Source organism: Prionailurus viverrinus, chromosome A1, assembly GCF_022837055.1.
Source record: "Prionailurus viverrinus isolate Anna chromosome A1, UM_Priviv_1.0, whole genome shotgun sequence".
Lineage (NCBI taxonomy): Eukaryota > Metazoa > Chordata > Mammalia > Carnivora > Felidae > Prionailurus > Prionailurus viverrinus.
The window spans coordinates 79,541,871-79,566,345 of record NC_062561.1 but is presented as its reverse complement, the minus strand read 5'-3'; the positions used below and the strand labels follow the sequence as shown (position 1 = coordinate 79,566,345).

The window sequence follows — 24,475 nt, the reverse complement described above, 5'->3', positions numbered from 1 at the left end:
TTGTCCTCATGGTACACACACGAGGCGCGTGGAATCAATGCTGTCTGACAGAAGTTTCTATGATGATGGGAGAATCCACACCGTGCAGTGTGACTCATGACTGAGGAACTGAGTTTGAAATTTCACTGAATTTAAATGGAAAGAGCCACAAAGAGCTAGGGGCGTCTGGACTGGCCCCCTCCAGCTCCTGTCACAAATGCATAAACGGGGCCAGAACCCCTGTGCGCGGCAGGTTTATCTCTGGAGGGTGTGGCCACCATTACAGTTACGGACTGGAGACCCAGGTGCCTGGGCCCCCGCACTGGCCCCCGACTCCTGATCCTACAAAAACCAGCCGGCACACCTGGCCAATCCAATCAGCAGGTTCGATGAAAGGAGTTCATCTTCAACCGCAGGAGATGAGCGGTGGTCATAAAGTCCACATTAAGAATCTTGTAAGAGGGGACAAATAATGTGACAGCCATCAAAACACTGCCTTAGGGAGTGGCCTCCAAAATGCCAGTTCATGGGGATGTGATCAGCGGGGGAGACCCCGACAAGTGCCTTAGTCACATGCCCGCTGGAATTGGGATCCAAGGACTTAACGTTTTACATAAAAATCCTGCAATCTCTTAAGTGAGACTTAAGAGCCTGGTGACTCCCACAGGAGTAGGAATTTCAGAGGCTGACCGTGTGGCCTTTCTCTTTCCTCTCCATTAATCTTTTATTCTGTCATCTTCTTTTTTATATATTTTTCTCTCCTATGGTTCTTGAGTAACCATTTTTTAATAGACATTTTTTTACCCCATCCCCAACATTTTCTCACCCTTCATGGCGATGTGCCTGGTGGGCACCTGACGACTCCAGACCCTGAAGCGCAGAGCAGTGGTTTGTAATGTGCACGCACAGAACTTTCTAGAGGTTACAGACTACTCTGCAGCTGACTTACTCAGAGTCACAGAACCTGTGTGCGGTGTTGGAATCTGGGCAGGGAGCCGTCTCACATACACGGCAGTGTTCAACCTCGTTTCATGTTGCTTCGAACTTCTGATGCTATCCTAGTCTATTTCCCTTTCTCCTTGTCTCGTTAGTGTTAGCTTGTTGGGCGCTAATCTTCCTCTTCCAATAAAGCCAAAGGGATCCTTCTTCTCATCTCAGCACACCTGTTTCAGCTCCACCCTGTAAATCCTGCGCAGAGGTCCCCAAGTAAGGACGGAAACGGGATGTGTTCCCCTTTTCCAGGGAATGCGTTCACCATGTGCTCAGTCTACAGCCACTTCCAGCCCGTGGGCTACATCAGAGGCCAGTGGCCCTTCACCTCCTGTTCTAACACCGTGTCTGCGCTCACATCTGCATCCACCGAAGCCTGACCTCCTGAGGCCCTCTGGAGCGCTATTTTCACCTTTTGTGGCTGTTCTTGCCACACGGACGTGAGAAACACACCTGCACTCCTCTCCCCAGACTTAGGAATTTCTCCCACATCGCTGACGCCTACGTAGGATCATGGCATGACTCATACAGTACAATAGTAATGGGATTAGGCTTTAATAAAAATTCTCTTAAAGATCTATTCTTTCTTAAAGTGACCGAAAAAAAAAAAAAGTCATCTGGGAAGATAACTGGGGCCTTCTCATTGCTCGTGGCCGCCGACCCACGGTCTTCCCACCATGGCGTCACCCACCTGCTCCCACACATGAGCGTGTGGTTTTGCTGTGCCTTTGAATCCTGGGCTCATTTTTTAACAGAAGGAATTGTGATCCATCCTGTGTTCAGGTGATACTTCTTAGTGAAATCTAACTCGATATTTCATGCAGAATCTCACACCCCACCCCACCCCGGGCACTATCACCTCTTACCCTGTTTATTTTTCTCTGCAGCGGTGATCTGCTAACAGACTTTACCTATTTACTTGTTTATTGCGCTGAGCATGTGTCTTCCCATGCTAGAATGTAAACCCCACAAGGAAAGATAATTGTTTGTTTCCTATATTACGTATCCCCATGGGCCGACGACGGGCCTAACTTTCGGTAGGTGATACATAAACTCTGTGGAATTAGTACCTGTTCTGTCAAGGGGTGCTGCCTCTATGCTTCACTATTGTAAAAATTAATCATCAGGCAACACTAGGCCCATGAACTAGTCGACGAGAGATTGCACTGAGAAAAGACCGTGGCTTCCTCCTTTCCTTGCATAAATATTTCTAGGCCACCAACGTAGAAACTTCCCTCAGCTAGACCCCCCAAGTTCTGCCTACTGAATTCTGCCGTGGTGGGATTCTCCTCTGCCTGAATGTTTCACTCTCCACATGATAAAACAGACTTAATTTTTGATTAGATTGTGGTCATAGGGAAGCCTGATGAATTTTTTGAGGATTGTGGTCAGTGAACATCTACGCAGACTAGGACAGACACTCCGGTCAGAGCCCCGACATCGAGGATGCTGACGTGGGGCCGGGAAGTAAGGAAATGATATCTAAGTGGCTTTTCCCTAAGACGCTTAGAGAACTGAATACATATTATTTATATTTAATGATGAAGAAGCTGCTGGCAAGCCAACAGCTGGACGGATTTCTATTAAAAATATATTAGGGCAATGATACTGCTGTGGGCACTCAGACACCGGAAGGCAGAACATCGGGGCCCCAAACAGGTACTCCCCTCCTCTTCGCCACTGACCTTCACTGGCCGACTCCCTTGCTGCTGCCCATAGGCAGGCGCTCACGGCCTCGTAGGAGGCGCTCAGCCGCGTGGTGGGGTCCCTCTTTGGCTTGGGTGGAGGCTGTTTCCGCGGCGACGGGAGGCCACTGCTGTCATCCAGGCTGGACACCGAGTGCAGGGAAGGAGACCGGGTGGACGGGCCGGCCAGAGACTGGATCAGGCCATCCACCGCCATGGGTACTGGGATGGAGGTGTACTGGAAATGCCTGGGTCCACCCTTGTCTTCGGCTCTTGGGGGAACAACACACAAACAGCACCCCACCAGAGGGGCCCAGATGCATTATTCAGATGGTAACAATGAACCCGCTCAAGCAGACACAATCACACCGCGGCCGGAGGATTCATGGGTAGCACTCTGGTTAACCCGGCATCCAGAGAGGGCGGCCCAGCCTTCCGGCCCCAGCTCTATGATGAATGAGCATGGGGGAGATGCATCACGGTGACTTTTTCAAAATCTCACACAAACGCAACCCTTCTGAAGGAGCGCCCCGTTTTCTATCAGGCACTCCCTGAATGAATTTTTCACACTCTGATTATTAAGCAAGTCAGAAAACCAGAATTTCAATCTGAATGATAATTTCGGGGATGATAATATCCATCTTAATAGAGAGTTACTGATGCATCAAATGCAAGGAGTTCATCATCGCCCGTGGGCAAAAAGCAGATACTTGACTTAAAACTGTCAAAAGTTTACATTCCTCTCGCGCGCCCTCTCTCCCCTTCCTTCTTCTCCCCTCATGTAAACTCCGTGAACAAATCATTTCATTATGCGCAGAATTATTATTTTTGTTCTGTTACTTCATCTGGTTGTCCAATGCCAAGCGAACCGCCGCTGGGATCCAGTAACTCAAGAGAAAAAAAAATTCCTTCTTCCCTTAATTTTACATCAGGCGAATGAACACGTAATCAAATTGGGAAATTGGGGTGGTGGTGTAGTGCCTGCCGTGAAAATAATAAATATTATTCCGGGAGTCAGATGAAATGAATAGTTATCTGGTCTAAAAAAAAAAAAAATTCCTTCTGGCTTCACATGTCAATGTAATCATGTACTAGTGAGATGTCAATGCATTCATTTCACAAGGAGTCTCCGAGCATTTGTTCTTGTAATTATATCTTTGTGTGGCAGAGCACCAGCCGGGCTGGGATCTACCACAAGGCAGAGCCAGACACCCATGTAGAAAATGAACTAGCTGAAGATGAAAGCTAGCACTCAGTGGCACTCAGTGAATAATTTGTTTTCCCTGTAATATTTAATTACAGTTTTCCGTACAAAGGGAATTTTTTTCAGTATTTAATCACTGAGATATTTGAAGCTAATTAGCGAGAGACACATCACCATTTCATCTTTAATAAAAAATCATTTGACATAGGCATTGAAGACGAAGGGGAGTCGTTTTCGACGGGAAACAACCAGATAGCGCCAAGTTCCTGCGGAAAAACAAACATCTGCCCGACGGCGAGTTAGGACCCAGGTCCCTGCCCTCCCAGGGAGGGCGACTGAGGGCCACGGGTGTCCTCGTCATTCACAGACAGGCAAGAGTGACAAACTGGAGGAGGACCAGGTTGCCTCCACATTTCTATTTCGAGCTCAGCATCCGAAGTGAACTTTAAAATCAAAAGCTTTCCCCCAAGCCTTCCGTATTGGCGAAGAAAATGTGACAGATTACTAAGGGCAATATAATACATACAACCATTGATTTCACTACTTTTCTGCTTTCAGAAAACAGAATATACCATTATGCCCATTTGGGGGGTCAGATTTCCAGAAGTTTCTACGAGTCACCCTTATATACATAAGACTTGTATAGGGGCACCTGGGTGGCTCAGTCGGTTAAGCGTCCGACTTGAGCTCAGGTCATGATCTCACAGTCTCGAAGTCCATGAGTTCAAGCCCTGCATCAGGCTCTGTGCTGACAGCTCAGGGCCTGGAACCTGCTTCGGATTCTGTGTCTCCGTCTCTCTCTGCCCCTCCCCCACTCACGCTGTGTTTCTCTCTGCCTCTCAAAAATGAGTAAATGTTAAAAAGAAATTTAAAAAAAAATGGACTTATATAAAGATGTCAAGCACCAAGTTATATATTTTTGCTAAGACAGAAACATTAGCTGCCTTAAAACTTTGGCCTTGAGATGGTAAGTGATACAAGCATCATAGGGGAGGCGGTGATTATTTCCTCTGGCAAAACTAACACATATAGCACCTATTGCAAGAAAAGAAACCACAAGAGGGGACCTTTTTAGATCGCGAGGAGGTTTCAGATAGCAAACTGTGCGTGTATCCTCTCTTCTTCCCGTAACCACTGTCATGTTTGACTGAACTTTGCATTAAGGGCTATCGGAATTTTCTTGGCTCCACGGATCAATTACAAAGGTAATTAAAGTTGCATTCTATCTGCCTTTACCTTTTGGCTCCTTCCTCTGGCTTGTTTCTGGCTTCCGCCTTCTCTTGATGGTGAGCAGCCTTCATTTCGTTCCGGAGCCGGTCATTTTCACGTGCAATGTCGGAAGCGTTCTGAATGACCAGGGCATCGTAGGTCTTCAACCCCATGTCCTCTGTGATCTGCAGGAAGCTGTTGATGGACGTGACCTCTCGCTGTCTGATACTCCTTTTCTGAAGCAAGTGCTGGCGTGCTAGAAATCCTCTTATAACTTCCATAAAAGAACACAATCAGGGGTCAGCCAGAGGAGCAGAAGTGAAACCCCAGACGTGCAACAAACAAAAGTCACAACACATTTATGTTTGAGCAGCTATAAAATAAGACCCGTTTGACTCAGAATAAGAGTTCACAAAACATTCTAATCTCGTATTTGAAAAGATATCGAAACCCAGCAATGATAACACTAGACGCAAATTCCTTAATTCGAGTCCTGACACGTCCACACTTCTTTCCCTAACACAGGCTGGACGTGATGGACTGGACTAAAGTCAGAGGGCAGGAAGTAGGTTCAAACCCCAGAGAATTCTGCAGTGGGGCTCCAACTGGACCATTTTAGGACCATTATATCAGAAATGTCTGAGGCTTATGGAAGTAGTCTTCTGACATATCACGTGATGTGTTAACCAGGCCGTGATTAAACTCCTAGAAAAGCTAACACTGCATTTAAGACGTTGGTTTTCCCTTGAAATCATAGATCTTAGAATTCAAGCAGCTCCTTCTAACCGTAGAAACTTAGAAGTGGAAGGGACAGCATCCTAAGGTCACAGGGCCCACACGGGGAATCCCTGCACCTGTCCACAGCATCCAGGGGAAGGGGTCATCTAAATCCTCCCAAACACACGGGCTCCCTCTCTCACTTAAATGCAGAGTCTGCATTTAAGACTCTGGAAAGAGATTGTGTAGAAATTTAGGATGTCCTTTCTGCTTTCCGGGGATATGGAGCTAGAAAAATGTGTGAGAACCGGGAGGAATAAGTGGGTGAACATACTTTGAAATCGTCAGCCTGTCACTAGCTAATGGTAACACTTGCGAATAAAGGTAGTCATGCCCACCATTTTAAAGGTACTTTCATATGTTAGACCTTCCATCGTCAAATGCCAAACCCCGGTGATAATTAATACGCCATTAGGTCCATTTTGCACCCAAAGAGCGAGCTTAGTGAAGTCAAGAAAACTTCTCTGGGTAAACACAACCAATGAACGGGAGAGCCAGGGTTCAGCTCTCCGTGCTTACGTGACAAACTCACTCCTCTCCCTTTGACCATACAGACGCTGCCTTAGCTCTCCAGAGAGCAGAGCCCCAACGGAGGAGTCATAGCGAAGCATGTTTGTGATTCATGTGAGAAGGTGCGTTCTAGCAATGGGCACAGGGTGTAAATGGAGAAGGGCATCTCGTGAGAGAGGGAGCCCGTGTGCTTGGGAGGATTTAGATGACCCCTTCCCCTGGATGCTGTGGACAGGTGCAGGGATTCCTGTGTGGGCCTTGTGACCTCAGGACGCTGTCCCTTCCAATTCTAAGTTTCTACGGTTAGAAGGAGCTGCTTGAATTCTAAGATCTATAATTTCAAGGGAAAACCAATGTATGTAACAAAGATGCTTCATTTTTCTTTATAGTGCATGTCGGGAGTGGGGAAGGCCATAAAACATGAAGTGTTTTAAAGTATTCCCTGGCCATAGAAGAATAAATGTGTGGGTTTTTTATGATACTCATTTTGATACCTTTACTTGATTAGAAGGTGGAAGGAAAGCTGGACACGACTTTCCACAATTATAGCTGCAGAGGCAAATAATGAGCAGACATCCAAAGTGCTTAAGCTAGGGCTCCTGGGTGGCTCAGGTGGCTAAGCATCTGACTTCAGCTCAGGTCATGATCTCACAGTCTGTGAGTTTGAGCCCTGCATTGGGCTCTGCACCTACAGTTCAGAGCCTGGAGCCTGCTTCTGATTCCATGTCTCCCACTCTCTCTGCTTCTCCCCTGCTTGCACTCTCTTTCTCTCAAAAATAAATAAACATTAAAGAAAAGTAAAATGCTTAAGGCTTTTTTTTCTCCCCCAAATGGCAATACTAAATGTTTACCTACTCTGGAATGCAGTTGTATTAAGTGCAAAACAGTCATTCTGAACTAATCTAAAGGGGAAAAATATTAAGCCATAAAAGGTACTATCAGACTTTCAGGATTATGAAATGCACAAGTGTTAACCACGCGACGGGCACGTTGAGAGAGAGAAGGACAAGAATTCAAACTGGTCAGTTTGCTCGCTCATTCCTGTTCTATTAAAACAATTTGAGACATTGACTTTCGAAGGGTGAAGGTGAGGGTATATTCCAGATGTTTAATCTTGTGGAATAAAGGGAAGAATTAATGTGGCTCGGCTAGACTTCTTCTGCCCCAGGGAACAGCAGCACTATTCTCTGCACGCACATTCACCGGGGGTCTATCACTCTGCCTCCGGGGGACACCATGTTCTCACACTTCATACTGGTGGCCTTTAAAAACCCTTTAAACATGATATAACAGTTGCTCAAAATTGGTGTCTTTAATAAGAGGCAACTAGGAAAAATGAATTTGCCACAAATCAATATTGGTCCTCTTGCTGACAATTTAAAAGACTGCTTTTATACACTTAACAGCATGGAGATCTTCACAGACAGCTTTCATCCAGGACAGAAGGAACACAGAGGGTCCAAAAGAAGCTTCCATGAGGAATAATTTAATATTAAAATGATTAACGTTACAGCTTTCTCCCCAACGCCCCCCCCCCCGCAACATTTACAAAAGAAAAATGAGAACGCTTGAAAAACTGGAAATAACTCTAAATTACATACATTTCGAGTAAATTTCACACTAGCAAAAAGTATGGAAGGGGCTGTTCCAAGAGATGTAAAAGTAAAAATCAATAATTAATGCTTTGCATTTAAGAGCCTGTAATTTTAAAGCTGCTTTTATATCCATTAATTCATTTATGTAATCTGGAATTACAGTTTTTATCTTGGTGCCATTTTTTTTAAAGACCTGTCTCAATTTTGATCCTTAAAGGTGAAGGAGTGTCTAGATTTCTGCTTGTTTCTTCAGTTTTGGGTCGGGGGGGGTCAGCTTAATCTTTGCCGTTAAATACAGGAGACCTTTCTAGTGAGCATCCCTGATGGAGGAAGATGCGTGTTCTTCTAATTGTGATGTAGGAAACTTTCCAGGAGAATCTGAGACCCTGCTCTATGGACGAATACCATGCCAGCATAGGGACCTCCAATGACTCCACAGCTCAGGTATTAGGGCACTGGTCTGGTCCATGGGGCCTCCCAGCCCGGTTCTAGCTGAGGCTGCAAATGCAGATTCCGATTCTCGAGGTGGTGGGAGCCCTAGCCTCTGCATTTCTAACCGGCTCGCAGGTGATGCTGACGCGGCAGGGGCTCAGATCGCCCGGCAGGTGGCCATGTGGGGCTCACTGGCCTGGGGCCCCGGCCTTTCCCTATACGGATGAAGGATGACCAGACTGTCATAACCCAGAGAGGAGCCAGACTTGCCCAGAGCTGGGGGGAGGGTCTGCCTCCGTCACCTGGGGCTCCCCACGCCGCTCGGCTGACCTCCAGGCTGGTGAAAGTGGCTTCGGGAGACCACGCAGAGAACCAGCCACTCGATCCTGCAGTTTGGAGGCCACGGGGGGCGTGGGCCTGATGTGGGTGCTGGCAGGCACTGACTGCCTAATGGCTCTGCTGGGAGGGGACGTACCTGTCGGGGTCCCAGCCTGTGTTTCTCAAGCACCAGCCTGCTTGTCAAGAAAGAGATGCCTGCTTGGAGTCGTCTAGAGAGGCTTGTTTTAAAGCACTGTCTGTGGTGACTGGGACTGAGGGAGAATTACAAGTGACTGTCCCGAGGGGAGCTCATGTCACTTCTCAGGGAGGCAGTGCACAGGAGTGCTGAGATGCTCCCCTGGGCTCCAACAGCCTTTCAACGCCTGCAGCCCTTCCAGAGAGACCCTGTGCCGGACCGCACAGGTGCCGCTCCGACAGAAGAGCAGCCCCGTCCCCTCATTCTTCCCTCTCTGTCGCCAGCCCCAAGGGTCCACACACACCTGCCCGGACAGGCTGAGAGCCATGCCCACACCCCACCTGTGGGGCCTGAGCTGGCCAAGAGGGATGGTTTCACCTGGAAGGGAATTCTGAGCTTCGAACGTTACTTGCACTCGACCTGCCAAACTCTGATAGTTCAGGGCACCAGCGTGTGGCAGGGCTTTTTCTCATCAGAAAATGATGGGACCCCTTGGAGATTTCAAGCAGGGGCTCCATGGACAGAGGCTCGGACAGAATAAAACCAGTTTCGGACTGAGTTATGCTTGTGCTGGACATTTCCAAAGATAGCAGACAGCCAAGCTCATGTCAGCAGGTCCACCAAAAGCTAGCATGTCATTTCTCCTTCTTCAGCCTTTCTTTAAATATTTATTCATGATATATAGTATAATATAATCATTAAGCAAATTAAAAACTAGTATCTAGTAAGTACATATGTTTTATGGGAAGCATAGTGAAGATTTTTCCAATGTACCCATTTTCAATGGTCACTTGGGTTTTTATAGGAAAAAAAATCTTTTAAGTTTTTAAAATTAAATTTATTTGTTTGTTTTGAGGGAGAGGGAGAGAGAGCGAGCACAAGAGGGGGGCAGAGAGCAGGAGAGACAGAATTCCAAGCAGACTCTGAACCGTCAGCGCAGAGCTTGAACTCACGAACTCATGAGATCACGACCTGGGCCGAGATCAAAAGTTGGACGCTCAACCCAGTAGGCCACCCAAGCTCCCCTATAGGTACAAAATTCTACATGGAATCTCCCCTAAAGCTAAAACGATGCTGTCTGCCATCAAAGGTACACTCCAATATCCTTGTCACTTCCTAAAGGAAGCTAAGTGTCAGGGATTTCACCAAGGCATATGTAGAATTATGTAAAATGTGGTTTGGTGAATTTGTCTGTTCTGGTCCTCCAAACTCCAGCAGCATATACCAGTGGTGCTGACGGAAATGAGCTAGGACTCTGCCTCATATCTGCACCTAAGTGCCACACGGGGGATCCCAGTGTGGATTCAGAGGTACATCTTCCTGTCCTGTGCTTTTTGAACAGATCAACAAGCATGAATATTTGCCAGGGGGTGGACATGTAAATTGCAAGAAATGAACACTCTCTCTTCCAAATTCCGATCGAGGTGAAAATTTGCTGTAAGATTTCAGATGAAATGACCACCACATAAAGTATGTGCAGTGCATACAAGTGCTGGTAGAGAGCTGCCTGAGCCTGACTGTTTGCCCGGCTCCTCGAAACTGCCCACGCACAGTGTCACGGAAGGGGATCCCGTGTGGATCCCACCGACGTTTAACTCGAGGCGCACTAAGTGATTTTGTATCTCACGACTCAAAGACATTCAGAAAGGTTAGTGTGTAATTGTTACCTTTTTGGCAGGTTATAATTTTCCTCTGCAGCTGTAGGCACAAATCATTGAGCTGGCCGGCGTGCCAGTATTTTAGAAACACTTTTCGGACTCCCATCTGAAACACAAACAGCAGGGAGACATTAAACAGCATGAAGATGCCAAAAATAATGATGGAAAACAGTCAGGCAAGAGATTTTTCCAGGAGAGGATTAGAAGGAACAAAGCTAACAAAATTAATGCCAGTACATCTTCCTTAATTTTTTTTTAATGCGATTGCATTCACTCGCAATCCCAAAGGTTTTATTTTAATAAGTGTGTTTGCTGTGTGCACACAGGGTCGCTAATGTTTCCCAATGGCCGCACACTGGAGTTGGGACGGCTGCCCCACGCGGTGCCTGTGAGAAACACTGGCCTCGGTTCCAGCAGGAGAGAAGACCGTTCCTGTCAATGGTCGATGAACGCTCAAATCACAGAGTCAGAGCCTTGTCCTCCCTTTACGATTATTTTCCTTTTTCAACTCAAAGCAGGTTGAGTCTGTGAAAAAGGAAAACAATGAAACAAAAAGACCAAAACAAAACAAAACAAACCCAAAAAACAAACAAAAAAACCCCAAAACCCCGTAACACTGACATACAGAATTGTTGCCACTCTTTGTTTCCACCACCCCCTATGTGATTATAAAGTGGATGTGTAGATGACCACGGTTGTAGAGATGTAGCACAAAGGTAAAAGTCTCCACAAAGCCATCGATTGGCAAGGATCTTCTAGGTGATCGTGTGAACAGTAACACAACGAACACTTCTCGCCAGAGCTTTGAAAAAGAGTGTCGCCAAGTCGGCTTCTACAAAAGCCTTAGCGGTCTGCAAGCTGGTCTGGATGCGCTGCGATGGAGGAAGGCAGCTGTCAGAGAAAAGTCTTTAAAACCACAGAACAATCAACCACATCCATCCATTTTTAAAGACATCTTCTTGTGTGTTGTGCGTGTTTTCTACAAATTCGCAGAATTGCGGTAGGTGTGAGGAATCCCTTCACGACGTAAATTCCCACAGCCTCTTAGGGGAAGCAGGCGTGAATAATTGCAGAAGAGCCTAGTAAGGGCTAACATGAAACGCCGCAGAAGCTTGGAGGGGATCTTCTGCTAGATTAAGACAAAAACACCGCTTAGGCAAACCTTGTGATATGTTCATAATCACATTCTCAGCACTGGAGACAAATACCGGCGCGATGAGAAGACTAACACGTGTGCTCCCAAGCATGAGCTGGGGACATTAAAATGCTAACACCCTCCAGCCCCAGCATACATCACAATGACACCCGAGGCTTGCACGTATGCACACACCATTAGGTACTGGAAGGGTTTATAGGTCAGACTTGTCTCCAGAACGCTTGGCCAGAGGTGGTTTGCGAAGCTTTTCATATGGAAACGGAGTTATTCCAAACAGATGTTGTCACCCGCCCCCCCCCCCCATCCTTCCATCTAGCTGTCCCCTTCGCCATGATCTGTTGTCTTAATGAAACACGCAGTTGTGCAAGAGACTGGGGCCTGAATCTTGCATTGTGGCGGTCAGGGGGGTTATCAGATCAATGGGGAAAGTTCTCAACTACTGTCTGGTTTCAGAGGCTTCTGGTTGACTGGGTGCTATTCTTTGTTTAGTTTTCTTTTAGTTGGTTGAAATCTGAGAGAGTCACCTGGGTGGGGAGCTACAGAGAGTTGTTACTTCCCCCCCCCCATTGTATTGCCATTCTCTCTCCCTAGTTATTTTCCATAATTCATCATCTTTTTTTTCCCCCCCTTCCCAACTGCTGACTTATTTTGGCAGTCAAGAGGAAAAGCAGTTGGTACTGTCTGTGGGCACTGCGGAACAAATCTGTGAGACAGGCACTGGGAAGGAGGGAGTATGGCAGCTTTCCGTTCAGCGCTGACTGCGGTATGCAACTCATTGTGGGAAACTTCATCCCAAAGGCAAAATTCATGCAAACTTGGGTCCCCAAATGAAACTCCAAAAGACTGATAGCCTGCAATGCTACGCAATGGGGGGAGGAGTCAGTAATGATCACTGGGGGAACTAATTTATGGTGGGGGGGGGTTCAACATGGGCAAAAGACCTATGGAATGGAATTAAGAGAACTGGATTCCACTCTCTTAACTAAAAGGAGACCCTGGCTGGACAGGAAGGGAGTTGGGTGGGATGACAAAGATCTCTTATAGTGACATTTCTAACAGCCATTCAAAACACCAAAGGAGGTTTATTTTAAGATTTCTGCTAGATTGGAGGGGGAGGGGCAAAGGAGGATGGTCTCCTCAAGGGGCTCACAGCGAAGCTTTTGGGGAAGATCAGAAGTAAGAAAAAATGACAGAGTTGTGTCCCAAGGACACCAAAGAAGAAGAAGTGATCAAGATGGCATTAGGTGGGATTCAATGAGAACCAAGTTATCTAAGCCATGTAGTCCTGAAGGATGGGCAGGTACTCTCCAGGGTGTCTAGGGATAGTGGGAGAAGATGAATGTGGGACAGAAAAACCAGCTGTTCCTTTCCTGTGAACAGCAAGGGTCAGAAAACTATCTTGGGGTACAACTGCATTTATGGTGATAAGGGAAGAGGCCATGCATTGTAAACAGTGGCCACCTCATGAAGAGTCTTCTAGGGACAATTGGACATTTTCCTAGGAACAGTGAGGATGCATTGGGAGACTTACAGAGGTTCCTAGCTAAATTGCATAAAAACAGATTTTTTACATTTTTTAAAAATGTTTTTATTTATTTTTGAGACAGAGAGAGACAGAGCATGAGCAGGGCAGGGACAGAGAGAGAGGGAGACACAGAATCCGAAGCAGGCTCCAGGCTCCGAGCTGTCAGCACAGAGCCCGACGTGGGGCTCGAACTCATGGACTGTGAGATCATGACTTAAGTTGAAGTTGGATGCTTAACCGACTGAGCCACCCAGGTGCCCCTCATAAAAATAATTTTTCAGATTGTATTAGAAATGTATAAAGTTCCTTCTTAAAACTGTCTGGAGAATGGGTTGTCAGACTTGGCTTTGGGAGGTCCCTGGTGAAGTGGGGCAATATAAGGTCATCAACAATTTGGATTTGTTGGGGGTCTGTTGGCCAACTCTTACTTATCCTTCACGACTGAAATCAAACCCCACCTCCATTTTGATATCCATGCATCCACTTCTAGTAGGGCTTTGATGACTTCCATTTGCATTCCCATAATATCCTACAGATGATTCTTTGTTTCTCTTATTATATTGCATTGCATATTTGCCATTATGCACATATATTTAATCTCCTGAAGAATATGAAGATATATTCTTGAACTTCACAAGTGGTAAGGATGTGGGGAGGGTTAGATTCAGATTAGAAACAGAACATAAGGAATTGTGAAGTCTTGGTATAAGATGAGTCATAGCAATGGATGATAATGTCTTCAAGGATGAAAATAAGGTATGATGGACAATGAAGGCAGAAGCCGACCCAAAGTTATTGAGTAAGCTGGAGATAAGTCATGGAAGCCAGTAGGTGACAGAACACATGATGGGGGGGGGGGGGATAAAGGGAAAAAGAAAAGTGGGGTGAAAGCAGTCCACAAATGGTGTAGATGTAAGACAGAAGGTTGGGGAGCAATGAGTCAGCTGGCCCCGTTCCTCCACTGAGACAAAGGAAGTGAAAAAAACCTGAATCCTTGTAACAGAGTATTTTCAGGAATGTCCAGGGGTCAGTTCACACAAGGAGGCTAAATTAGAAGAGGAGTAAATATGGATGCGGTAGGCTTTTCTCTCAATGTATTAGAGATGTCCCAGGACCCGACAGTGGCTAGTTAAAGAGGGGTCTGAGTGCTTCACAGGGAAGATCTGCATGTCTCCAGGCAGAACAAGAGGAGTCCTTGTTGAGATCCACGGATTGGGATGATGGCAAGGGAGGAACTGGGCGGGAATGCGAGCACGGGGCATGTGAGAGGAGCAATGCTAGACAGACAGATGCTCCTCTGGGAGCCAGAAGGACAGTCCAGCCCCCAAAGCTCCTGGTGAGTGGGTATAGTTATGCCCATGAAAATTCTCCAGAGGTAGAGCCAAGGGCTTTGTAAGTGAGGGAAGCTTCTGTGCTTTCGGTTCAGTGGGAGGAGGCGAGGACGGAAGGCTGAATTCACATCACAAGTATCCCGCTAAGGCAGAGCTGAAGACTTGTGAACGTGGCTGTGTACTGTGCTACCATCACATTTAGATGGGCTAGAAAATTCTTCTTTCAGCTGTTTGGGTACACTTTACACATATCCAATGGGACCACCTGCCCACCCGCCCTTCCTTTCTTCCTTTCCTTCCTTCCTTCCTTCCTTCCTTCCTTCCTTCCTTGTCCTTCCCTCCTTCCTTCCCTTCTTTCTTCCCTTCCTCCCATCCTTTATTTTTTCCTTTCTTTCTCTCTTTTTTCTATATATATATTTTTTACTATGTAATTTATTTGTGGTTTGGCATTATTTAGAGACACTCATTGGTATTTTAGTATTTGTTTGAATTTGCTGGTATTTTAGAGATGTCACATTTATAGTAAATGCCTCTTCTCTCCTTAAAGAATGAAATTAGCCATTTAGTAGTATTTTGGATTTCTTTGTCAGAAACTGTTTTGAATAACACATTTTAGTATTAAGTCCTCTGCTATCGCTGATGCTAAGAATTAGTAGGACATACATCTAGGATTCTTTTTTTTTTTAATCAGGAGAATCTAGACAAGATCACATGAGTTCTAAACCTTCATTGTCTATTAATGATGTTGACTAGGAGAAAAGCGTTGGTGTTTTTTATTTTTTCTATGGAATAAGTTCACGTAAAGTTACTCTGTGATCAGCACATTAGTGTGTTACACCAAATCCAACAAATTAGGCTTCGTTTGAATGCAACCAAATGTCCAGATCACCTACATTTTTAATTTTGGTTACATTCTCCTAAAAGAAGGTGTTTCTTAGAGAACCAGAGAAACAGAGAGGTTAAAACATTCTCCTACAGAGCCCTTTCCCTGTGTGCTCCCCAGACGCAGACTGTTCTGATCTGAGATTAAAATGTTAATGTCATTCTGACTCCTGTAAAAGTAAACCATCTGTGAATTATAGTCATTGCTATTTTTATTAGAAAACCATTAGGTTTTTTCTTTTTCTTTTTGAAGTGACAGATTTTCAAAGATTAAGCACAATTGTCATTGATGACTTCGAAAGCTTCAATTACTGTTACCGTTCTCAGGGAGTTTTTAGAGGTGTTGGCTGTGGGAGCTCAGACAGCTGCTGGAATGGCACTTCCATGGACTGTGGGTGGCCTTGAGGCTGCACGGAGAGAGGTCAAGGGAACCTCTGAGGATGGCCTTCCCCCTTTTCTCCTTGTCCTCCTTCTCCTCATCACTGAATGCTGCCTCCTAGCACAGAGGTGCGGGAAAGCAGAGAGGAGCCAAGCTTGGTGGCAGAGGCTGCCCTCCAGTGTAGTAGAGGGACAGGCACCCACGGTTTCCATGGCAACCCTGCATCCTACTGGCCTTGCCCTTTTAGGAATGTCCCGCATTCACTGACTGGGAGACCCACCGGCAAAACTATCTTCAGAGCGATCTTTCTACACATCAAGCTCATGTTACATTCATGCTTAGAATTACTTAAGAGTAGGTCATGATTTTCAGGATAACGTTCAAACTCTCGATATGTTTATTAAACTTCTCATAGTATGGCTTTACTCAACGCATTCAGATTTGTCTACTCTCAAACTACATCCTGTTGCTTGCTGTTTCAAAATGGGAACGTGTTTTTCTGCTCTGGTTTCACGTATGTGATTTCTTTTTCCTTCAACGCGTTTCTCTAAAGCGTCTACTGGATAAGCCCCTATTCATCCTTTAAAACACAGATGACTTGGTGAACTCTAAGTTTAGTGTGTCCCTTACAACAATGAACTCATTCTAACAGCGATCCACATCACTAATGCACCTTGTATCTATCTCTGTAATACTACCGAGTTCCTGTTTTTGTCATTATTTGTATACCTGTCTGAATATTCCACGTGACTGTGAGATATGGGTGGGCTAGGATAATGTCAGAAAAATATAAAGGTCATGAGTTACACCTATTAAGGTGAGAGATAAAAGTAAATGGAATATGAAAATGAAGAAAGTAGAATTTCAAGAGTGATTTTAATGGACACTAACTGTAACATGAACTCAGATATTAAAAATATAGTTCATTTAAAATATGTTAAAAAAACCTAAGTCCGTTTAAACTATTTAAATGCATTCGTTTTGTAAAAACGCATCTAATGCAAAGAGCAAGACACAAAGACTCTACCTTGCACATTTCTGGTGCCACCACATTTCTCATAGATGATTATCTCAAACCGAAATCTAGATTTTATCTCATAATTCTAGATTCATTAGTGGTTTATAAATAAATAGTAGGTCGGGGCTCACGGGTGGCTCAGTTGGTTAAACATCCCACTTCGTCTCAGGTCATGATCTCGCAGTTCGTGAGTTTGAGCCCCGTGTCGAGCTCTGTGCTGACAGCCCAGAGCCTGGAGCCTGCTTCGGATTCTCTGTCTCCCTCGCTCTGCCCCTCCCCCGCTCACCCTCTGTCTCTCTCTCTCTCTCTCAAAAATAAAATGAAACATTAAAAAAGTTAAATAAATAAATAAAGTAGCTGTTTATCAATAGAGAATTAATTATTTCCCTGCCTTCTGGCCACCTTCCTGACTGTCTCCAATTTATTAATCTTCCAGAAGCCTTCAATGACTCCATATTGCCTAGAAACTAAAATGCCTATCTTTGGGTTTGGCATTCAAAGTCCTCCATAATATGATATTTGTTCATCTCGGAAGAGCTCACACTTTTTACTCTTCTACAACAGATGTTACTGACAGTTATTTTAACTTTTCACACACTCTGTGAGAGCAGAAATCCAACGGGAGACTTCTGTAGACACTATCAAGGGCCAATAGCATTCTTATGCTTGGAATTTGTATTGAATAATGTTACTACTGCTGTCAGCATTATGGTAGACATTGTCCCTCTACATCTATGTCTATAATTCTTGAAATAGCTTTATTAATAATTACCATGAATTATGTTTTAATAATAGTTTATGTGAATGCTTATTTTTTTGCTACAAACATGCTTTATCTTCATTATTACTGACAAAGAATTAATCCTTAAAAATTTTAATCTCCCTTACTTTAAAAGCATTAGCATTATTCTAATCAATATTTGTCCCATTTAAAGGCAAGACATATAATGTTATAGTTGCATCAACAGTGGTCATCTTTCACTGTGATATTAGCATTCCGAAAAAGAAAAAATGCCTGGTATCTCTCCAACTGCCTACCAAGTAGGTCTGTTCCCAGACTTAAAACGGGTTTCTAGACAGCATGATGAACACCACACTCTTCCCTTTATGTGTTTTGATGTCTGCATCACTCTCCCATCAGCCTGGTTTTCCTTCCTGCTGATCTGAGGATGTCACTGTGTTCCTCTAAAACACACTTCTTCCTACTTTTACCATGCAAAGCACTTTCTGTGCTTACCACGTAATCCCTTTCAAACAGAAACAGCTTCAAACTCCAACACTTCCACATGCACACCATGACCAGTCCTGCACACATTCGTGGTTCTGTGTCATTTTCACATACTCTCAGGCACATGGTATCTTGTAGCTTTCCCAATTTTTCTTTCTCTTATTTATTCATCCGTCCTACCAAGTGTCTGTCCTCCCCATCTATTTAATCATTTATTCATCCATCCCTAACTCCATCACCCATCCACACATCCATCCGTCCCTCCATCCAATCACCCACCCACTTATCTATCCCTCTGTTCATCCATCCAGCCACCCATCTATCCATCCATCCACCCATCCACCCATCCATCCATCCATCTACCCATCCATCCATCCATCCATCCATCCATCCATCCACCCATCCATCCCTCCACTCACCTACCCATCTATCCTTCCTTCCTTCCATCCATCCATTCATCCACCCATCCTTCCATCCATCCATCCATCCATCCATCCACCCACCTACCCATCTATCCTTCCTTCCTTCCTTCCTTCCTTCCTTCCATCCATTCATCCACCTATCCTTCCATCCATCCATCCACCCACCCATCCATCTGTCCATCCGAACATTTGCCAGGGGCTTTCCCGATACCAGTCACCTTGCCAGGCTCCAGGACCACAAGGACAAATAGAATATAGTCTATCCTTTCAAGAAGTTCAATAAAACAACCATTTAACTAAAATTCATCTTCTCTGGGCTAAATTCACACATTTCCCTGATTTGCTTCTTGGATTCATTATATTTATAAGGATGGGCATTATTTTATGTGTGTATATTTTATTATTAATATTTCAGTATTTTACATTTTTCATGGTAGCTCTGAACAACTACCAAATGGAAATATTCTAATGTTCAGCCTGGCTCTGAATGTATTTTTAAACACCCTCAGAGGATACATTTATACTAAAATACAAGTTCTCTTTGTTATAAATAGACTATTCTTGAAGTTTAACTTCAACACAGAGAAGATAATTACAGCCACACACATCTAACAGAGTACTGTATCTTCTGGTATTTGAGGAAGGTGGTTTGGCTCGAATTACACATAATTACAGGCTAAGAAAATTAATTACTCTCACCTAGAACAGTATGACCTGTACAGCAAGCAGTGATGAATAAAAACTACTATTTTGAGCTTCCTGGTGAATAACTTACTATGCGATTCTGTATATTATTTCATTATAGAAAGCATGTCGACGTGGTCAAGAGCACTTACAAAAATAAACCTCTTCGTCTCAAAGTCACACATGGTGAAAAGCAAACCAAAGCCAAACCCAAACAAAGCAGACCAGCTTCAAAAGCAGAGAGGAAAGTGCATCGGATAAGTTAATGTATTCATTTCAAGAGTGCCGCCAGTCTTCCTTTGTAACAAGATGGCCTCAAGAACACCACTAGGAATTACCTGCCTCATGAAACATACACGTTATAAACGATTAAGAGCAGCAAATACAGTCACAGCCCGTCATGCTGCCTGCGGCACAGATGCCCTGGCAGGGGCCTCCGCCACCAGTGTCCAACAAGGCACTGCCCTTTGCATCTTCTGATGCTTGCTTTACTTCCAAAAAACAGGAACCCTCCCGGTCCTTCATCGCGGGCACCGGCCCTTATCTTGCTCATCCTTAAGAGTGCTTTTAGATATAATAAAAAATACATAGCTTTCCTAATTGCCCCAAAAACGTGTTCTGTGGTTGTGTTCATGGGTTCTTTGAGATTCACCTGCATGTATTCTTTCAGCCCCTGGAGGGCCGCGTGCTTCCATCGTTCAGAGCTCCGCACGTATTTTGTGCAGCAAATTCACGCTTGTTAGAGATGCCGGTTTGAAAAGAGATCTCGCTCTTCTAGTGATTTAACGGGCCTATCTGTGGAAGGTCACCGTGAGTCCTCTCCCGCCCCTTCTTCGCTCTTGGTCTCGCCCACCACAGCTCCATGTGCACGGGCTACGACACCCGTTTGTTAACTGGCTTCCTGGCTCTGCGCTTGCCGTCCAACAACACATTTTTTTCACGTTTAAAGCATAAATCATGTCACGTTACCACCCTCTTTGAAGCTCATCGGTGATTTCAAAGGGAACTTAAAACAGAATGCTGTGTTTTGATGCAACCAAGGTCCCAGGGGCTTGGCCACCGCTCACCGCTAAGCACCGACCTCAAGACGGTGAAACTGCTTCCTGATCTGCAGAAAAACCCTTTGCTATTACAAGGCTTCGGGCATGTAGCAGGTGCTTAATAAAGGCTTACTGCAGGACTAAATAAACCTGGAGCTGGGGAAAATTAGATCGACACACACGAGATGGAACTGGATTAGGCACGGTCGAAACTGCCGCGTTTTAGAAGCTGTCAAGCAGTTGTCAATTACCGTCCAGGAAGACTGAGCTTTGGAGGGCCACCAACCAGTGTAATCGCTACGGTTTTCTACCCTTCCCAGCAATAAGTTCGTCAGTCACTCACATTCATTTTCCTCCCTAGGGCGGCAATAATGAAACAAAGGAGGCTGAGAAAACACTGCCCCAATGCACGGTTCTCTCCCCTCGTCTCCTTGTTCCTGGGGCTCTGTCACCTGCCCCAGCAGCTCTCAGCCGGCACCCTCTGTCCCCGCCCCGCCCCTACCTCCTGCTCCTCAGCCTTCAGATCTCAGCCCCCGGGTGTTCTTCTTACAGATGCCCTTCATGACACCTAGCTGTCTATACCGGGTCCTCATGGGTTGCCCCCCCAGAGTGGATCCCAGCCTGTGCTTATTCGTTAGTTTAGTGTTGTTCCCCCTTAGCCAGTAAGCCCGCAGAAGAGGGATATCGCAGTCCTTCTTTACATCACACCCCCTTCTTTATAATCACCCTGGTGCAACTACAGGGACATCAGTGGTGCTCTATAAATGCTCCTTGACTCGATCAACAAGGAAGCCTGAGCTAGAGGAAATTCGGTTGGTCTCCAGGAGATGAAAGCTGGGTCAGGAACAGGCACAACTAGCTCTCACTTGGCAATTATTAAGTGCCCGATTTTGGACTTAGTCTTTTGTGTAAGGAAGTTGAGAGAACAATATGAAATTACTTCCAAGGAGAAACTATCACACATGTCGGTAAGGCTTGACGGTGGATGCCTTCATTTCCAAAGAGAGAATGTCGCAGTAAGTAGGTTCATTCATTCAGTCGACAAACACCGGTTCCGTGTCGACTCTGTGCCAGACCCTGTAGGGGATGTAACGGTGAACCACAAACACGCATGCACACGGTGCCTGAGGACATACGTGAAAAAAGAGAGACATACTATGTTTCCTCAATGGAGTTCAGAGTGAAATAGGAGAGAGAGGCACTGACCGAGAATCCAATTCTGTAATATTATTTTTAAAAACTGCGTCGGTGAAGACACAGAAGACATTTGGGGCAGTTATCTCTAGGTAGTTCAACTGCAGGTGATCTGTACTTTCTTCTTTAATTTTCTCTATTTTTCAAGTTTCTTATCAGAAATAAATACTACTTTCATAATAAAAATGTGTCTGTATATATGGATGCGTGTGTATTTAGTACAAGAGAAAAAGGGAAATAAATATATGTGCATATATATAGTAATTCCCAGTTTATAATGCACACAGTACCAAGAGATACACTAGGATCCCTAACGCTTATTATTTTCAACATTAATAATTCTAGAGGAAGGGAAAGGATATGAGAGAAAGAATAATTTTATGGGCTATTTTCTGGCTTGTACTTACAGTTGATTTATGAAGTGCTCCTTGAGTAATAAAACAAAGGTTATAAACCATTAATTTATTGTGCTAATAAGAGCCAAGGGCTCCAATACCATTGTCTTGTCTTAGAAGATGTAAAAAAAAAGTGGAAGGTGCTTAAAACTTTAACAGTTTCTTGCTTTTACTTTTATTATCTTTTCTCTACCGTACTATTTTAGATTAATGAAATAATAAATCCTTCATCCAACTGATTTTATTTAATATTATGGTAAAATGTTAATCTTGCAATTCTCAGCACTGTTAAGAGTGGCTCCTTCAAAGATCATATATTTTACAAAGACACACCACGAAATCTAGGCCATTCCTTGAAAATTACATTAGAAGATGACGATAAAGAACATAATTACTGTAATTTTTTTTGGTTAGTGAGCACACACAAATAGGAAAAGTGCATTTCGTTAAGATTTGGGGTTTGCCCTTTGTGACAGCCTTTTGTGACTTCTTTCAGAATCTCAGTCCCTCTCGCTCTCTCTCATACACACACACATACACAGACATGTACATGCGCACACACACGTACACACATCACACAGGAGAACGAGCAAGTATCATCTCATCTGGGTCGTTGGGACGGAGCTGACGCTCTCATTTTGTGGCTCACTTTCTGTCTGTAGGATCTTGAATAAGTCACCGGAAGTCTTCCTGGGTCTGACTTCTCGTCCTCAATATGTCTGAGGCCATGTAAAATCTGTCTCAATTTCTCCTTCCACAGTTTCCAGTCACAGTGACCATGAGCACCTGCTTCAAGGGAACCTCACCTCACAGGACTCTTTCTTTTGCCTGTCCACAAAGCTACCCCCACCCCAAAGTTTCAAAATCCGCTTGAAAGGACAATGACACTTCTCTGGGAAAGCTCCCCTACATGGGGGCCAGCCAGTCCCCGGCGCTGACTTCCCCTGCGCTCTGAGCTTCTGTGTTCTGAAGCAGCACCCCTGGCGCCGCGTGGACCGACTCTGACAGATTTGTTTCTCCCTTCGTCATCCCACCAGATGGCTTTAAAATGAATATAGCATTCAAATAACTACACAGAAAAAAATCGTCCTATAACCAGTTGATTCATATAAAATGTGTGAAAACCAGATTATACCATTTATTTTTCCACTTAGAATTAGTAGTTTCAAAAGTTTTCACTTTACATAAATGACATAACATTGCAAAACAAGCATGTTCTGCATTGGGGCTGAGTGCCTGCCAGTCGCTGTCGCATGGCTTGGGGAATTCGGGGCAGAAAGTGGTTGATTAAACATGCAGAGTTTCGGAGGGATTATTTTCAAAGGCACCTTAAAGTAGGACGGGACTAAAACTGTATATATTTGAATAGAGAAATTATCTGAACAATTTTGAAAAACAAACAACAGAAGGTTAATAACTAGTGGCATCGTTTAACTTGTTTCCAAACTATGACTTAATTCAAACTATCTGTATTCCCCCCCCCCCCCCAAATGAAGTGATCTGAAGACTCTGTTTCATAAGGAAAAATACATCTGGTGAGACACAGAAAACACTACTGGAAGTGGGCCAGAGTGAGTCTGCTCAGATTAGCTCAAGAACCCTCCATATTCCCCCTTAAACAACTGACTTAAATTCTGCCATGAAATGAGGATCAACCTCTGACTGGTCCACCATGTTTTTCAAACATATCATTTAATTGGAAACAGGGCCAAGAAACCGCGAGCAAGGAGGACTCCTTTGCGGCCGATGCTATATCCTGAGTTTTCTTCCTTTTTGTTCAAAATAAAAGCACCTTACGTGAAAGCGGCGATGTTGACGATGTTGAGAGAATAAGATCATGAATGAGTTTGTCAAAACTCATGGTTACTGCTTGGAGTCATGGGAAAGAAGGCTGGCGTGAGGGCCAGTGATGTAACATACACAATAGGTCACTTTTTGTTTCAAGGCCAAAATGCTTTAGAGCAAAACATGGTCAATGGGACTACATGTTTTCATAAATGCTTAAGATCATTAATTTGGCCCTATGCACTATTCTACATAAATTGTACTTATGAGGTGGCAACCCATTTGAAAAATACTTTTTAATTACAGAAGGACTTTATGAACATATTGATCATAGATCCAAGCTAAAATTCTACTTGGCCATCGTCTCAAAACAATTCCCCAGATATGACCATTGTCAGGTTTGGGTTGTGAATTATTCCGGATTGTAAAAACTCTTGCACGTCTGTGGCATCTGTATAAGATGTATCCTGTGGCTTGGCCACTTCTTATGGACAAAGACTCATTCACTGGCCACGCGCAAAGGCGTGGATGTCTACCCCATGCCCGCTCCTTCACCATGTGGCAGGGACGCGGGGGCAGACTCAGCACACGCGCATCCCTTCTGATGGAGACGCAGTCAGCAACCCCATAGAAGGTGTGCGGCCTGAGGGGCAAGAGGAAAGCAGAGAAGAGAAAGCAAGTATCACGGAGAGGTGCAGAACGCTGGGAAGTTAGAATATGGCCCAGCCAACTGCAAACTGGGTAGATTTAGCAAAATGGCTTTTTATGACCGTTCCCAGACTGCCTTTGCTCAGCTCCAGTCGTGAACTGGAAACCAGTGTTACCCTGACGCCCAATTTCAGGACCATCACCCACAAGCATCTGCCCACCGGGACCGCCCAGG

General features: G+C 44.7%; 1 protein-coding gene across 1 annotated transcript in view; it reads right to left on the bottom strand.

Moving 5' to 3' along the window:
• MYO16 (myosin XVI) overlaps positions 1 to 24,475 on the bottom strand; it is a 611,926-nt gene that overhangs the window by 75,355 nt on the left and 512,096 nt on the right. The window contains exons 29-31 of the mRNA XM_047874837.1: positions 10,563 to 10,659; positions 5,095 to 5,341; positions 2,655 to 2,926 (exon numbers count right to left, since the gene is read on the bottom strand). Of these exons, the coding sequence (XP_047730793.1) occupies positions 2,655 to 2,926; positions 5,095 to 5,341; positions 10,563 to 10,659 (616 nt within the window). The remainder of the gene's footprint in view (positions 1 to 2,654; positions 2,927 to 5,094; positions 5,342 to 10,562; positions 10,660 to 24,475) is intronic.